The sequence below is a fragment of the Ranitomeya imitator genome, chromosome 2 (assembly GCF_032444005.1).
Source record: "Ranitomeya imitator isolate aRanImi1 chromosome 2, aRanImi1.pri, whole genome shotgun sequence".
In the NCBI taxonomy this organism is placed as follows: domain Eukaryota; kingdom Metazoa; phylum Chordata; class Amphibia; order Anura; family Dendrobatidae; genus Ranitomeya; species Ranitomeya imitator.
In genome coordinates, this window is record NC_091283.1 from 842235607 (window position 1) to 842251656 (window position 16050).

The 16050-nt window shown below is 49.7% G+C and overlaps 1 protein-coding gene across 1 annotated transcript; it reads left to right on the forward strand.

Annotated features, from left to right (window-relative positions):
* The first annotated feature begins 6004 nt into the window (after positions 1 to 6004).
* DUSP5 (dual specificity phosphatase 5) lies at positions 6005 to 15332 on the forward strand. Its single transcript, XM_069754276.1, has 4 exons — positions 6005 to 6435; positions 10413 to 10549; positions 11783 to 12002; positions 13476 to 15332. Exons 1-4 carry the CDS (start codon positions 6072 to 6074, stop codon positions 13868 to 13870), a joined length of 1116 nt encoding a protein of 371 aa, XP_069610377.1. The 5' UTR covers positions 6005 to 6071; the 3' UTR covers positions 13871 to 15332.
* Positions 15333 to 16050: the final 718 nt, after the last annotated feature.

Here is a 16050-nt window from a genome sequence, read left to right on the forward strand (position 1 = left end):
TTGGCAATCGAGAGTTGCTGGCCATGAAGTGGGCATTCGAGGAGTGACGTCATTGGCTTGAAGGAGCTAAGCATCGTGTGGTGGTCTTGACTGATCACAAGAACTTGACTTATCTCGAGTCTGCCAAACGGTTGAATCCTAGACAGGCTCGTTGGTCGCTGTTTTTCTCCCGTTTTGACTTTGTGGTTTCGTACCTTCCGGGCTCTAAAAATGTGAAGGCGGATGCTCTGTCTAGGAGTTTTGTGCCCGACTCTCCGGGTTTGTCTGAGCCGGCGGGTATTCTCAAAGAGGGGGTAATTTTGTCTGCCATCTCCCCTGATTTGCGGCGGTTGCTGCAAAAATTTCAGGCTAATAGACCTGACCGTTGCCCAGCGGAGAAACTGTTAGTCCCTGATAAATGGACGAGTAGAGTTATCTCTGAGGTTCATTGTTCGGTGCTGGCTGGTCATCCTGGAATCTTTGGTACCAGAGATTTGGTGGCTAGATCCTTTTGGTGGCCGTCTCTGTCGCGGGATGTGCGTTCGTTTGTGCAGTCCTGTGGGATTTGTGCTTGGGCTAAGCCCTGCTGTTCTCGTGCCAGTGGGTTGCTTTTGCCCTTGCCAGTCCCGAAGAGGCCCTGGACACATATCTCTATGGATTTTATTTCGGATCTCCCCGTCTCTCAAAAAATGTCGGTCATTTGGGTTGTTTGTGATCGCTTCTCTAAGATGGTCCATTTGGTACCCTTGTCTAAATTGCCTTCCTCCTCTGATTTGGTGCCATTGTTCTTCCAGCATGTGGTTCGTTTACATGGCATTCCGGAGAACATCGTTTCTGACAGAGGTTCCCAGTTTGTTTCGAGGTTTTGGCGAGCCTTTTGTGCTAGGATGGGCATTGATTTGTCTTTTTCCTCGGCTTTCCATCCTCAGACAAATGGCCAGACTGAACGAACCAATCAGACCTTGGAAACATATCTGAGATGTTTTGTTTCTGCCGATCAGGATGATTGGGTGTCCTTTTTGCCTTTGGCTGAGTTCGCCCTTAATAATCGGGCCAGCTAGGCTACTTTGGTTTCGCCGTTTTTCTGCAATTCTGGTTTCCATCCTCGTTTCTCTTCAGGGTAGGTTGAGTCTTCTGACTGTCCTGGTGTGGATACTGTGGTGGATAGGTTGCAGCAGATTTGGACTCATGTGGTGGACAATTTGACATTGTCTCAGGAGAAGGCTCAACGTTTCGCTAACCGCAGGCGCTGTGTGGGTCCCCGACTTCGTGTTGGGGATTTGGTTTGGTTGTCATCTCGTTATATTCCTATGAAAGTTTCCTCTCCTAAGTTTAAGCCTCGTTTCATTGGTCCGTATAGGATTTCTGAGGTTCTTAATCCTGTGTCTTTTCGTTTGACCCTTCCAGCTTCTTTTTCCATCCATAACGTATTCCATAGGTCATTGTTGCGGAGATACGTGGCACCTGTGGTTCCATCCGTTGATCCTGCTGCCCCGGTTTTGATTGAAGGGGAGTTGGAGTATATAGTGGAGAAGATTTTGGATTCTCGTATTTCGAGACGGAAACTCCAGTACCTGGTTAAGTGGAAGGGTTATGGTCAGGAAGATAATACCTGGGTCTTTGCCTCTGATGTTCATGCTGCCGATCTGGTTCGTGCCTTTCATTTGGCTCATCCTGGTCGGCCTGGGGGCTCTGGTGAGGGTTCGGTGACCCCTCCTCAAGGGGGGGGGGGGGTACTGTTGTGAATTCTGTGGTCAAGCTCCCTCCTGTGGTCGTGAGTGGTACTTCGGCTGGTTCTGTCTGTGAGCTTCCTCTGGTGGATGTGAGTGGGGCTGCGGCTTCTGAGTTTCCTTCCTCAGGTGACGAGGTTAAGTCGTTAGGTGCTGCTCTATTTAACTCCACCTAGTTCTTTGTTCCTGGCCTCCAGTCAATGTTCCAGTATTGGTCTTGCTTTCTCCTGGATCGTTCTTGTGGCCTGTCTGCCCTGCATAAGCTAAGTTTTGCTTGTGTTACTTTTGGTTGCTATATTTTCTGTCCAGCTTGCTATATTGGTTTTTCTTGCTTGCTGGAAGCTCTGAGACGCAGAGGGAGCACCTCCGTACCGTTAGTCGGTGCGGAGGGTCTTTTTGCCCCTCTGCGTGGTTGTTTGTAGGTTTTTGTGCTGACTGCAAAGCTATCTTTCCTATCCTCGGTCTATTTAGTAAGTCGGGCCTCACTTTGCTAAAACCTATTTCATCTCTGTGTTTGTATTTTCATCTTTACTCACAGTCATTATTTGTGGGGGGCTGCCTTTTCCTTTGGGGAATTTCTCTGAGGCAAGGTAGGCTTATTTTTCTATCTTCAGGGCTAGCTAGTTTCTCAGGCTGTGCCGAGTTGCATAGGGAGCGTTAGGCGCAATCCACGGCTACCTCTAGTGTGGTATGATAGGATTAGGGATTGCGGTCAGCAGAGTTCCCACGTCTCAGAGTTCGTCCTATGTTAGTAACTATCAGGTCACTTGTGCTCTTAACCACTAGGTCCATTGTGGTTCTGAATCACCTGTTCATAACAGCACTGGTTCTGGTTTCCCCCTTTTGCTCAGTATTGGGGGGCTGGTTGGGTACTGATTCTGGTTTCCCCCTTTGCTCAGTATTGGAGGTCTGGTTGGACAGTGGTTCTGGTTGCCCCATTTGCTCAGTACTAGGAGGCTGGGAGGGCTCTGGTTCTGGTTTCCCCCTTTGTCAGGTATTGGGGGGGCTGGTTGGGCACTGATTCTGTTTCCCTCTTTGCTCAGTATTGGGGGGCTGGTTGGGCACTGGTTCTGGTTTCCCCCTTTGCTCAGTATTGGGGGCTGGTTGGGCACTGGTTCTGGTATCCCCTTTCCTCAGTATTGGGGGGCTTGTTGGTCACTGGTTCTGGTTTCCCCCTTTTCTCAGTATTGGGGGTCTGGTTAGACAGTGGTTGTGGTTGCTCCATTTGCTCAGTACTAGGAGGATGGGAGGGCTCTGGTTCTGGTTTCCCCCTTTGTCAGGTATTGGGGGGCTGGGTGGGCACTGGTTCTGGTTTTCCCTTTTGCCCAGTATTGGGAGACAAGTTGGGCACTGGTTCAGGTTTCCCCCTTTGCTCAGTATTGGGGGGCTGGTTGGGCACTGGTTCTGGTTTCCCCTTTTGCCCAATATTGGGAGGCATGTTGGGCACTGGTTCTGGTTTCCCCCTTTGCTCAGTATTGGGGGGCTGGTTGGGCACTGGTTCTGGTTTCCCCTTTTGCCCAATATTGGGAGGCATGTTGGGCACTGGTTCTGGTTTCCCCCTTTGCTCAGTATTGGGGGGCTGGTTGGGCACTGGTTCTGGTTTCCACCTTTGCTCAGTATTGGGGGGCTGGTTGGACACTGGTTCTGGTTTCCCCTTTTGCTCTGTATTAGAGGGCTGGTTGGGCACTGGTTCTCTTTTCCCTCTTTGCTCAGTGTTGGAGGGCTGGTTGGGCACTGGTTCTGGTTTCCTCTTTGCTCAGTATTGGGGGGCTGGTTGGGCACTGGTTCTGGTTTCCCCCTTTGCTCAGTATTGGGGGGCTGGTGGGGCACTGATTCTGGTTCCCCCTTTGCTCAGTATTGGGGGGCTGGGTGGGCACTGGTTCTCCCCCCCTTTGCTCAGTATTGGGGGGCTGGTTGGGCACTGATTCTGGTTCCCCCTTTGCTCAGTATTGGGGGGCTGGTTGGGCACTGGTTCAGATTCCCCCTTTGCTCAGTATTGGGGGGCTGGTTGGACAGTGGTTCTGATTTCCCCTTTGCTCAGTATTGGGGGGCTGGTTGGGCACTGGTTCAGGTTCCCCCTTTGCTCAGTATTGGGGGGCTGGTTGGACAGTGGTTCTGGTTTCCCCTTTGCTCAGTATTGGGGGGCTGGTTGGGCACTGGTTCAGGTTCCCCCTTTGCTCAGTATTGGGGGGCTGGTTGGGCACTGGTTCAGGTTCCCCCTTTGCTCAGTATAGGGGGGCTGGGTGGGCACTGGTTCTCGTTTCCCCCTTTGATCAGTATTGGGGGGCTGGGTGGGCACTGGTTCTGGTTTCCCTCTTTGCTCCGTATTGGGGGGCTGGTTGGGCACTGGTTCAGGTTTCCCCCTTTGCTCAGTATTGGGGGCTGGTTGGGCACTGGTTCTGGTTTCCACCTTTGCACAGTATTGGGGGGCTGGTTGGGCACTGGTTCTTGTGTCCCCTTTGCTCAGTATTGGGGGGCTGGGTTGGCACTGCTTCTGGTTTCCCCCTTTGCTCAGTATTGGGGGGCTGGTTGGGCACTGCTTCTGGTTTCCCCCTTTGCTCAGTATTGGGGGGCTGGTTGGGCACTGGTTCAGGTTTCCCCTTTGCTCAGTATTGGGGGGCTGGTTGGGCACTGGTTCAGGTTTCCACCTTTGCTCAGTATTGGGGGGGCTGGTTGGGTACTGGTTCTGGTTTCCCTCTTTGCTCAGTATTGGGGGGCTGGTTGGGCACTGGTTCAGGTTTCCCCTTTGCTCAGTATTGGGGGTCTGGGTGGGCACTGGTTCAGGTTTCCACCTTTGCTCAGTATTGGGGGGCTGGTTGGGCACTGGTTCAGGTTTCCCCTTTGCTCAGTATTGGGGGTCTGGGTGGGCCCTGGTTCAGGTTTCCCCTTTGCTCAGTATTGGGGGGCTGGTTGGGTACTGGTTCTGGTTTCCCCCTTTGCTCAGTATTGGGGGGCTGGTTGGGCACTGGTTCAGGTTTCCCCTTTGCTCAGTATTGGGGGGCTGGTTGGGCACTGGTTCAGGTTTCCACCTTTGCTCAGTATTGGGGGGGCTGGTTGGGTACTGGTTCTGGTTTCCCCCTTTGCTCAGTATTGGGGGGCTGGTTGGGCACTGGTTCAGGTTTCCCCTTTGCTCAGTATTGGGGGGCTGGGTGGGCACTGGTTCAGGTTTCCTCTTTGTATTGGGGGGCTGGTTGGGTACTGGTTCTGGTTTCCCCCTTTGCTCAGTATTGGGGGGCTGGTTGGGCACTGGTTCAGGTTTCCCCTTTGCTCAGTATTGGGGGGCTGGTTGGGCACTGGTTCAGGTTTCCACCTTTGCTCAGTATTGGGGGGGCTGGTTGGGTACTGGTTCTGGTTTCCCCCTTTGCTCAGTATTGGGGGGGGCTGGTTGGGCACTGGTTCTGGTTTCCCCCTTTGCTCAGTATTGGGGGGGCTGGTTGGGCACTGCTTCTGGTTTCCCCCTTTGCTCAGTATTGGGGGGCTGGTTGGGCACTGGTTCAGGTTTCCCCTTTGCTCAGTATTGGGGGGCTGGTTGGGCACTGGTTCAGGTTTCCATCTTTGCTCAGTATTGGGGGGGCTGGTTGGGTACTGGTTCTGGTTTCCCCCTTTGCTCAGTATTGGGGGGGCTGGTTGGGCACTGCTTCTGGTTTCCCCCTTTGCTCAGTATTGGGGGGCTGGTTGGGCACTGGTTCAGGTTTCCCCTTTGCTCAGTATTGGGGGGCTGGTTGGGCACTGGTTCAGGTTTCCATCTTTGCTCAGTATTGGGGGGGGCTGGTTGGGCACTGGTTCTGGTTTCCCCCTTTGCTCAGTATTGGGGGGGCTGGTTGGGCACTGCTTCTGGTTTCCCCCTTTGCTCAGTATTGGGGGGCTGGTTGGGCACTGGTTCAGGTTTCCCCTTTGCTCAGTATTGGGGGGCTGGTTGGGCACTGGTTCAGGTTTCCATCTTTGCTCAGTATTGGGGGGGCTGGTTGGGTACTGGTTCTGGTTTCCCCCTTTGCTCAGTATTGGGGGGCTGGTTGGGCGCTGGTTCAGGTTTCCCCTTTGCTCAGTATTGGGGGGCTGGGTGGGCACTGGTTCAGGTTTCCCCTTTGTATTGGGGGCTGCCTGGGGTGAATCATCGTCTCCCCCGCATCTTCCCTCCTACATTCAGCACTGGGAAAGTCTATGATTGAGTGCAGGGGGCGGGGACACATAGGTTTCAATGAATGGAGCACGGAGTACGTCACTCTCCATATATAGGCATTGACGTCACTGGCGGGTGGACCAATCACTTATAAGCAGCGGCTTCGGGAACCCCCGAGGCGGAAGTGAATTTAAAGAGCCGCTCGGAGCGCAGAGCTCACAGTGATCGCGGCCGGCGCTGACATGAAGGTGACCTCCATAGAAAGCCGGCGGCTGCACCGGCTGCTCAGGAAGGAGTTCTCCCGGTGCCTGGTGCTGGACTGCCGCCCCTACCTGCCGTTCAGCGCCTCCAGTGTCCGCGGCTCCATCAATGTGAACCTGAACTCCGTGCTGCTGCGCCGGGCGCGGGGGGGAGCGGCTCCTCTGCACTTCGTGGTGCCCGAAGAGGCGGCTCGGTGCCGGCTGAGGGATGGACAAGTGTCCGTGGTGGTTGTGCTGGACGAACGGAGCCAGAGGTGGCAGAAGCTGAAGAAGGAGAGCGCCGCGCACATAGTGATCACCACCCTGATGAGCCTGCCGGCCGGGCCCGGGGTCTGCTTCCTGAAGGGTGAGGAGACCCCCTATACCTGACACCCTGTGTATACAGAGACCCCCCTATACCTGCCTGACCTCCTGTGTATACAGACCCCCTATACCTGCCTGACCTCCTGTGTATACAGACCCCCTATACCTGACCTCATGTGTATATAGACCCCCTATACCTGACACCCTGTGTATTCAGACCCCCCTATACCTGACACCCTGTGTATTCAGACCCCCCTATACCTGACACCCTGTGTATAGAGACCCCCCTATACCTGACACCCTGTGTATACAGAGACCCCCCTATACCTGCCTGACCTCCTGTGTATACAGACCCCCTATACCTGCCTGACCTCCTGTGTATACAGACCCCCCTATACCTGCCTGACCTCCTGTGTATACAGACCCCCTATACCTGCCTGACCTCCTGTGTATACAGACCCCCTATACCTGACCTCATGTGTATATAGACCCCTTATACCTGACACCCTGTGTATTCAGACCCCCCTATACCTGACACCCTGTGTATAGAGACCCCCTATACCTGACACCTTGTGTATACAGAGACCCCCTATACTTGACTTCCTGTGTATACAGACCCCCTATACCTGACCTCCTGTGTGTCTAGACCCCCTATACCTGACCTCCTGTGTGTCTAGACCCCCTATACCTGACACCCTGTGTATAGAGACCCCCTATACCTGACACCCTCTGTATACAGAGACCCCCCCTATACCTGACACCCTGTGTATACAGAGACCCCCTATACCTGACACCCTGTGTATTCAGACCCCCCTATACCTGACACCCTGTGTATCCAGAGACACCCTATACCTGCCTGACCTCCTGTGTATACAGACCCCCTATACCTGACACCCTGTGTATAGAGACCCCCCTATACCTGACACCCTGTGTATACAGAGACCCCCTATACCTGACACCCTGTGTATTCAGACCCCCCTATACCTGACACCCTGTGTAGAGACCCCCTATACCTGACACCCTGTGTAGAGACCCCCTATACCTGACACCCTGTGTATACAGAGACCCCCTATACCTGACCTCCTGTGTATACAGACCCCCTATACCTGACCTCCTGTGTATCTAGACCCCCTATACCTGCCTGACCTCCTGTGTATAGAGACCCCCAATACTGACCTCATGTGTATACAGACCCGCTATACCTGACACCCTGTGTATTCAGACCCCCCTATACCTGACACCCCGTGTATAGAGACCCCCTATACCTGACCTCCTGTGTATCCAGAGACCCCCTATACCTGCCCCGACAGCCTGTGTATAGACCCCCTATACTGACCTCATGTGTATACAGACCCCCTATACCTGACACCCTGTGTATTCAGACCCCCCTATACCTGACACCCTGTGTATAGAGACCCCCTATACCTGACCTCCTGTGTATCCAGAGACCCCCTATACCTGCCCCGGCAGCCTGTGTATAGACCCCCTATACTGACCTCATGTGTATACAGACCCCCTATACCTGACACCCTGTGTATTCAGACCCCCCTATACCTGACACCCTGTGTATCTAGACCCCCTATACCTGCCCTGACAGCCTGTGTATAGAGACCCCTTATACCTGACACCTTGTGTATACAGTGACCCCCTATACCTGACCTCCTGTGTATACAGACCCCCTATACCTGACTTCCTGTGTATACAGACCCCCTATACCTGCCCCGACACCCTGTGTATACAGAGACCCCCCCCCCTATACCTGCCCCGATATCCTGTGTATAGAGACACCCCCCCCCCCATACCTGCCTGTCCTCCTGTGTATAGAGACCCCCTATAACTGCCCCAACATCCTGTGTATACACCCCGTATACCTGCCCCGATATCCGGTGTATACAGTCCCCGTATACCTGCTCTGACATCCTGTGTATACAGTCCCCATATACCTGCTCTGACATCCTGTGTATACAGTCCCCATATACCTGCTCTGACATCCTGTGTATACAGTCCCCATATACCTGCCCTGACATCCTATATATCCTGTATATACAGACCCCCCTATAGCTACCCCGCAGCACTGCTCCTCCTGTATAGTAGAAGTGTATAGATTACCAGCGCCTTACATAGATGGGTTTTAGCGCCTCATATATTGTACACTGTTGTATGTATTGTAGACCCCCGTGTTCCCCCGTACACCCCCCATACCCCCCTCTTCCAGCCTCCTGTATTACTGGCGTGATGATTAGCGCAATGTTCAGACATCTGATCTTCATGGATCATCCTCTGAATTCTTCCCTTATTAGCGGTGACTCGGATCTCCTCCATTTTTTGACGCTTCACATCCCTTTATATTTCCTAATTGGGGGTCGTCCTGTCTCTGCACCCCCTGCTTGTGTTTTCTCAGGTTATTCTATGTTACACACTGAATATCCCATTATAGATCCTTCTGATTCCCTCTTGTGATTGATTCCCCTCCCCCATTGATTGTCGCCTCATTATTACAGCCCTCATCTTCGCTCCACAGCTGCTATTTTTAGTAGGGACACATAATGGCGGTTGTCTGCTGGGTTCTTCCTCCTGTTGTCGCTCATCTACTTATGTAACTGATATTCTAGATTATTAGTCCATGTTCTGTATCTCCGATGGTAATAATCTAATGTCCATGATGTTGGGGCTCCTTTATGGATGGGGTTTCCTGTTCTATTCTCCCATCACTTTATGTATCTGATGGGGGGATACATTGTATCCAGTACAGGAAATCCAGTCACCGGCCCCCTCCCTCCGCTGAATAGAATGACTATTGAGGAGTCAGGAAGAAGAATCTGTGGTTAATTGAATCATCTCATCATTAGACAGCTGCCATGTCCTGTACTGGCCACAACTGGTGGCTGCTGGGCCCCTGCTGCTCCTTAATGGGGCAGTAAAGTAATGACCCCCTGAGGCTTCTCTGCTGGGCTGTCAGGGGGTTATGTGCAGGTCATGGGGGTCCGATTGTCACCTCCAGAATGTACATGTGTGATGGGGGTCTGGCTGCCTGGATCTGTCCCCATCCCCCACCTATTCCTGTCTGCTTTTAGCTATTGCAGTCACTACTGGGAGTCATTACATCATTTTATAGAGAATTTCCCCAATATTGTGGAGGAAACATCTTAACCCTCGAGTTGTCTGTATGAAATTCTGTCCAGTCCTTTTTTGGGAAAGGTGGGTGACTATAATATGGCTGCCGTTTTAGGCTGGGTATTTACCTGAACCCCACACTTTCATATGCTGGAGCAAATCTTGTGTCTCGGGATTTCATCTCTTGGTCCGAGTCGTTTGTAGGAATTTTCCCTTGTTTGTTTTGGTGATCTGGTGTTTGAAACGGTAACACTGTAAAGCGCTGCGGAATATGTTGGCGCTATATAAATAAAGATTATTATTATTATTATTATTTTGTGACTGCGCCTTCTCTGATGGACGCATTGAATTGATCGGTTGCACTTTACTACGTTCTGTCCTATACATGAGGTTATGGCTTCCAGCTGTGGGGTCACCACAAGTCCCAGTACATCCTCCCTCCATTAACACAGGGGTCCTAATTTGATTTTGCTCTGCCATAAAGTGATTCTCTCCTCAGTACAATCCCATTAAGTAAAAGCGTTAACTGTCTATTGAGTGGTCAGACAATGCACTAGAGCCCCGGCGTCCCCTCCCCGTGTCCTGCTTTACCTTCCTGTCTCCCCCAGTCCAGGAGGTAAATGCTAATCACATCCTCTCCCCTGAGCCCTGATTAGTGACATATGGCCGCTCTCTAGTGAAAGGAATAACCTGCCCGGCCCAGGAAATTCTCCCCTTCCGTTTTGCCACCGCCCATCAGATCCCTGGATAATAATAATCACATTTCGCTCGGCTTCCTCTCATCATGTCAATCTACTGATATTATGTAAGTGTCCCGACACGAGACCAGTACGTAGCGGTTCTAATATTCCCCGGAGGAAACATTGTATCAGTGAAAAACTGAATGATGGAAATTGTGTCTTGTAGGAGGATACGAGTCGTTTCGCACTGAATATCCCGAATGCTGCATCGATCAGAGAAGTTTATCTGAAGAGGAGAACGAAAGTGACCGCAATGTCCTCTGTGAGAAGATCTCCTCCTTCCAGAAACCGTCCTACGACGAGGTGAGCGGGGGGTTCTGCGGCAGATATGGCGGTGGGTTTGACGTCTTGGTCATGCTTGGTATCTCTGTGCTGCAGACATATTATTCTACAGTCCCCTTATTATTCACGCTCAGATCTGTAGCAATTATCTAATTATTATCCGATCATCTCTGCTATGATAAAGGGAATACTGCATAAATTCCACCTTGCTGACGGTTTCCAGCTTTCTAAACCTTCTACATTGTCTTAGATGATTGATCCGTTACAGAATGGCGACTGACATCAGAGCTATACGGGGGTCCGATTAGACACGTTGTTAGGAGCGGGGACTGAAGGGTTAATGTGTGATGGAGGCGCCGTGTCTCCGCGGATGTCGGATCAGCCATGCTTCCGGAGATCAATAAGAGCCCTGGAGGCTTCCTGCGCCAGGATTAGACTTTGCCGGGGAGATGGACTGGAAAGAAGAGATGACTTGAAGCACAATATCGTCCGTGACTCATCCGCTGCCCCTATAGACACAACACTCTATAACCCCGGGGGATTGTTTTACTGATGAATTATTGATGGCGGATGATGAATATTTCACAATGTCTCTTACTGCCATACTGTAATATGGATTGTCAGCTCTGGCGATCGGCCGTTCTGGACTCTTCTATAGATGTTTCAGGCTTCATCTTCTGATGAATTAGTAATTCCTATATGGAAAGACCGTTACTACTTAGTCAGTGGTTTCCAACTGATGCAGAACAACAACTCTCAGCATGCCTGGAGAGGCGGCTGATGTAGATGAAAGATGCTTTTCACCTTAGAATCAGTTCCTGCCTTTGTACCGAGACCCATTGAGGGGGTGCACGTAGGCTGGATGACAAAGTGGCGTTAGGACAGGGACCAGTTTTTGGGATTTCAGCCATGGTCAGTGCCAGAGCTTTTTAATGCCCAGAAAAAGGCGATCGGGCTTCTAAAGCTCCTATTTGCCCAACCTGGGGTCTGCAGTCAGGAAGTAACGTGGGTGAAGCCGTGGGCCTGGCGATGGGAGGTCTGTGTGGGCTCCGTATGATTCATTGGCTTATAATTCTAGGGTGTCGAGCCGCAGAGCAGAGACGGAACAGCCTTCCATATTTAGACCGGCTTTGTTTCATCATAGTGTGCGGGGATATTACTCATTTCATCTGTAACCCACTCGACCTTGATCATTGACCTGAATGTTCAGTGCTTTGTTGGTGACCACCATATTTTGCGTCTTCTGTCTTGCAGGGCAGTCCTGTAGAGATCCTTCCATTTCTCTATCTCGGCAGCGCTTATCATGCTTCCAAATGTGAATTCCTTGCAAACCTCCGTGTCACCGCCTTACTCAACGTCTCCAGAAAGTGCTCTGATTGCATCAAGGACAAGTATGATTATAAGTGGATCCCGGTGGAAGACAACCACAACACGGACATCAGCAGCCACTTCCAGGAGGCCATAGATTTTATCGGTAAGGTCTGACCTGAAAATATTATGGCTAACAACGTTTCTACAATTCATTGTATCCTATAACATGGACGTGTACATGATGCTCCAGGTGCATAAATCACATTCGATGGCTCCCTGGGGTCCTAGACTTCTCTACCTCCCCCTATACACATGCATGTTCTTCTTGGTCATGCATGTGGTCACGAGGGACTCCTCCGCTGGTGGCTCATCCAGCAGCGAAGAACATGGTGAAATCCAACATTCCCGATCCTGACCTCTGCTTACAGGGTAGAGATGGGAGCGCCACATAGACCCTAATTGGTCAGTCGGTCCCAGTGTATCTGCTGGGATCGGCCAATATCCGTCTAATATCTATGGCCAGTGATTTCTGACTTTGTTAGGCTGTTTCACACATCAGTTTTTTGCCGTCAGTCACAATCCGTTGGCTCGACGGATCCGTTGCAAATTGTGAAAAACAACTGATGCGACGGATTCATTTTTTCGGCAGATCCGACTAGCAGATCTGATTAATTGGATCCTAAATAAATTGGAGCATCCTCAGTTAAAAAACCGGAATCCATCACCAGATTCCATCATTTGACAGATCCCATAGGCTTCCATTCAAGCAAACGACAACAGATCTGTTGCTGTCCAATTTTTCAACGTAAACAAATGTTACTTTGTCCATTGTCTCCGGACAAACAATTTTCGATGGATCCGATGTATGAAACGTGAGGCAATCTGTCGCTAATACAAGTCTATGAGGAAAAAAATGGATCCGGTGGCATCAGTCACTGGATTCGTGTGTTTTTTTTGTTTTTTTTGTTTTGGTTTTTTTTTCCCAAAATTCGACAGATTGCAACTGATGGCAAAAAACTGATGTGTGAAAGGGGCCTTACAGGCCATTGGGGAGGACAACTGTACTGTATGACACTGCCATAAAGGTCAAGGTGTCACTTAGGGTCAGTCCTGGGTTAGGGAGGGAAGAGGTGAGGAATGTCTGTTTTTACTACATGCCCCATAAAGACAGCTGCTGCTGTACGATTTTACGGCTGTCTCCCCAAACCCACCCATTAATTAAAGCCCTGGGAGCAGATTATTTACCTTTCTGAGGAATTCTCTGTAATTACAGGAACTTCTTCTTCAGGAATAGACCATTTGTCTACATCTCCAGCCATCTCTTAGTGGAACAATAGTTATTACGGGCAATAAAAGTAACTAATGGCCAGGTGATTAGTGGTCATCTCCGTGCCATAAGTCATTGTTCATGCAGGTGGGCTGCATGGTGGACGGAGAGTTCAGACGGGGGCCAGGACAATGCTGAGATCTATCTGGAAGCAACTGTCTAAAGTTGTACAACATTTACTATTTGCATCGGTCACAGATAAAACTGCAACTCTATTGCAGCCATCATTAATGCCACCGTATCCAATACTAGAGATTTATTATGCTGCAGATTTCTTCCGTTACTTATATACTATGTTTTCTCCTGCAGATACTGTGCGACTGGCAGGAGGGAAGGTCCTGGTCCACTGTGAGGCTGGGATCTCCAGGTCTCCTACTATATGTATGGCCTACCTCATGAAAACCAAGAGATTCCGTCTGGAGGAAGCCTTCGAGTATATAAAGCAACGCCGCAGCCTTATCTCTCCCAACTTCAGCTTCATGGGTCAACTCCTTCACTATGAGACTGAGATTTTCTCTTCCAAAATCAGTGCTCCCTTGTCCTCCATGCCTTGTAACAGGGACTCCGTGTCGTTCTTCGCAGAAGAGATGGACCTTGGCCAACACTTTGACGGCTCTTGTTTTTCCTTCCCGACTCCTGTTCCGCTCAGGTCTCCGATGCACCAGTTAAAACTGAGTCCTATCACTGCTACTTCATCCTGCTGATACAGGACCTAATCTTGTGGACAAACAGTTATTTTTTTTTTTTTTTAACTGTGCAATATATGAGACTGGTTATCGCACCGTCCCATAGATGCCTGATGTGTCCGTAGAGCTTACATCTAATGCTTTAATGACTTTCACATTGTGTCCATTCGGATTCCACTGTTTACATCTTGAAGTTCTTAATTTAACACGATCTGTGCCCAGTGTCAAGGTGAAGATGAGATATTTCATAGGTCCAGGGTAAAGGTATAGTGTACGTTCCCCTCTAAATAGATAATATTTGAACAGCCCACCCTTCCTAAATCTTAGGTAGAGCTTTGTGATTGGCTAAAGTAATGAATTGCTGCATGGCAAGTATGTAGCTGTGCCCCTAAGTGGTGGCACATTAGGGCCAGTGGGAGTTGGCACATTAGACACATGCAAGTGTTTTTTTTTTTTTTTCCAGCACCTCCCGGCCTTTATTACTCCTTTTTTGCAATGCCTTCAGCAGGTGCGGGGTGATGGTAGAAACTGTTGTATTTCAGGGCTTCAAAGGCAACAAAGAAATCTCACAACATCAGAGAGGATAGAATTGATTGCGTCTATTAAAAGAAAAGAGATAAACGTTACAAGTTTTCAAATTGCAACATTTGTATCACTGTTGCAAAATGAACCTGATCTGAAACCTAGTTCTTTGGTTGTTGCTAAACCTCACTTTTGAGCGTGCTGCCACGGTCCGGATAAGGTTTAGCTTGCTGGGATTTGTAGTTCTGCACCCTATATTCTTGTTACTTGAACCTCTGCTATTGATTCCACTGTCAAATACGACTCATTGCAACAGAGGTAAAATTAGACTCGGTCTCACAAAAAAAAAAAAAAAACTGTCCAACTTGTCATCAAGTGTCTGTTTTAGAGCCGTGATTTTGCTGGAAAAAAAAAGTGGAAATTGCGATTCGTAGTCGTAGGTGACTTGCAGTGACGTTTAGGGCAAGTATGTTGCGTGCAGATTGCGACCAGCGACAGCAAATCCTAATTTCTTGGAAACGTTTGTAACGAAGTTACAGTTGCCATTCACAATTCAACACAGACAATCACTAGCTGCGATTATATCCTCATTCCTGTCCGTGTGAACGACACTTTAATGACGCCACCCCGTCTTCTGGAAGAATGCACTACACACATTATTATATGTTGTGGCAATAACCAAGAAATATCTGATCTGTGCTCAGAAGTTCCCCGATAATGAAAGGTCTGAACCTTTTAAGCCTCAATTTGGCAGGAAAGGATTGAACAGTCTGTGCAAGTGCTGAGGGGGTTAACACTGGATTATTCACTTAACCCCTCATCTGCTGGAGGTTACTGTTGCTCATATTCATAACTGAATATTACAGGGTACAATGCAATAATTCTCCTGTGTTTTATAATGGGGGGGGGTCTGAGCCTTCATTGTGCCAATAAATGTGTTGTTTTTTTTTTATTTAAACCAATCTCTGATACATTTTATTATTTATCTAAATAAAATAAGAAAACCAAAAAGACGTGTGACCACAAGAAACTGAAGCTTCGCCCCTTCACCTGACACCTGTGTCTCACCGCCTGCGACTTCAAAGGGCCGGGACCGACATCAGGTCCTCGGTGCGGCTTCAAGACCGGACATGCCGCAGATTACCTGCAAACACCCGGTGATCGCTGCCTCCCAACAACTAAATTAGGGCCATTTGTGTTGGAAAAACCCCTCCTTGTTCGGTCTGGAGCTTTGTACAAGTGCAGTATTGTATTAAACGTCAGTCACCCGGGGGGGTATAGTGGTCGATAGCAGAGACTGTTTCCTTATACTCGCCTGTACCCTTAAATGGCTGATAACAGAGAATAAAATAATACATTCATAAGGTTAATGAATAAACTATGCACAGGATATAGAATGCAGTACTCGTTTTGCTCCACAATGGTTGTGATCTAAGGCCTAAAGATTTGACCTTTGGGCCCTTACACGAGCATGGGGGGCCCTTGTTGTCTCAGGTGTGTCCAGTATTATATATTATATATGATGAGCTTGTGTCAATAGACAAAAGTCGCTGCCAGAAACTTCTGACACTCGCTGATCTCCCACCACGTGAAAGGATCACACATGATGAACAGCAGCATACCCAATCCTGGCCCCCAAGATATGGGACCCCGAGGTCTGCCTGAACCAGCCTGTA

Bases quoted from the DNA above. Each gene is read 5' to 3' on its own strand.
- DUSP5 (XM_069754276.1), top strand. From the start codon at position 6,072: ATGAAGGTGACCTCCATAGAAAGCCGGCGGCTGCACCGGCTGCTCAGG. The intron at 6,436-10,412 runs GTGAGGAGACCC...TGTGTCTTGTAG, and splicing joins CGGGGTCTGCTTCCTGAAGG to GAGGATACGAGTCGTTTCGC. The intron at 10,550-11,782 runs GTGAGCGGGGGG...TCTGTCTTGCAG, and splicing joins AGAAACCGTCCTACGACGAG to GGCAGTCCTGTAGAGATCCT.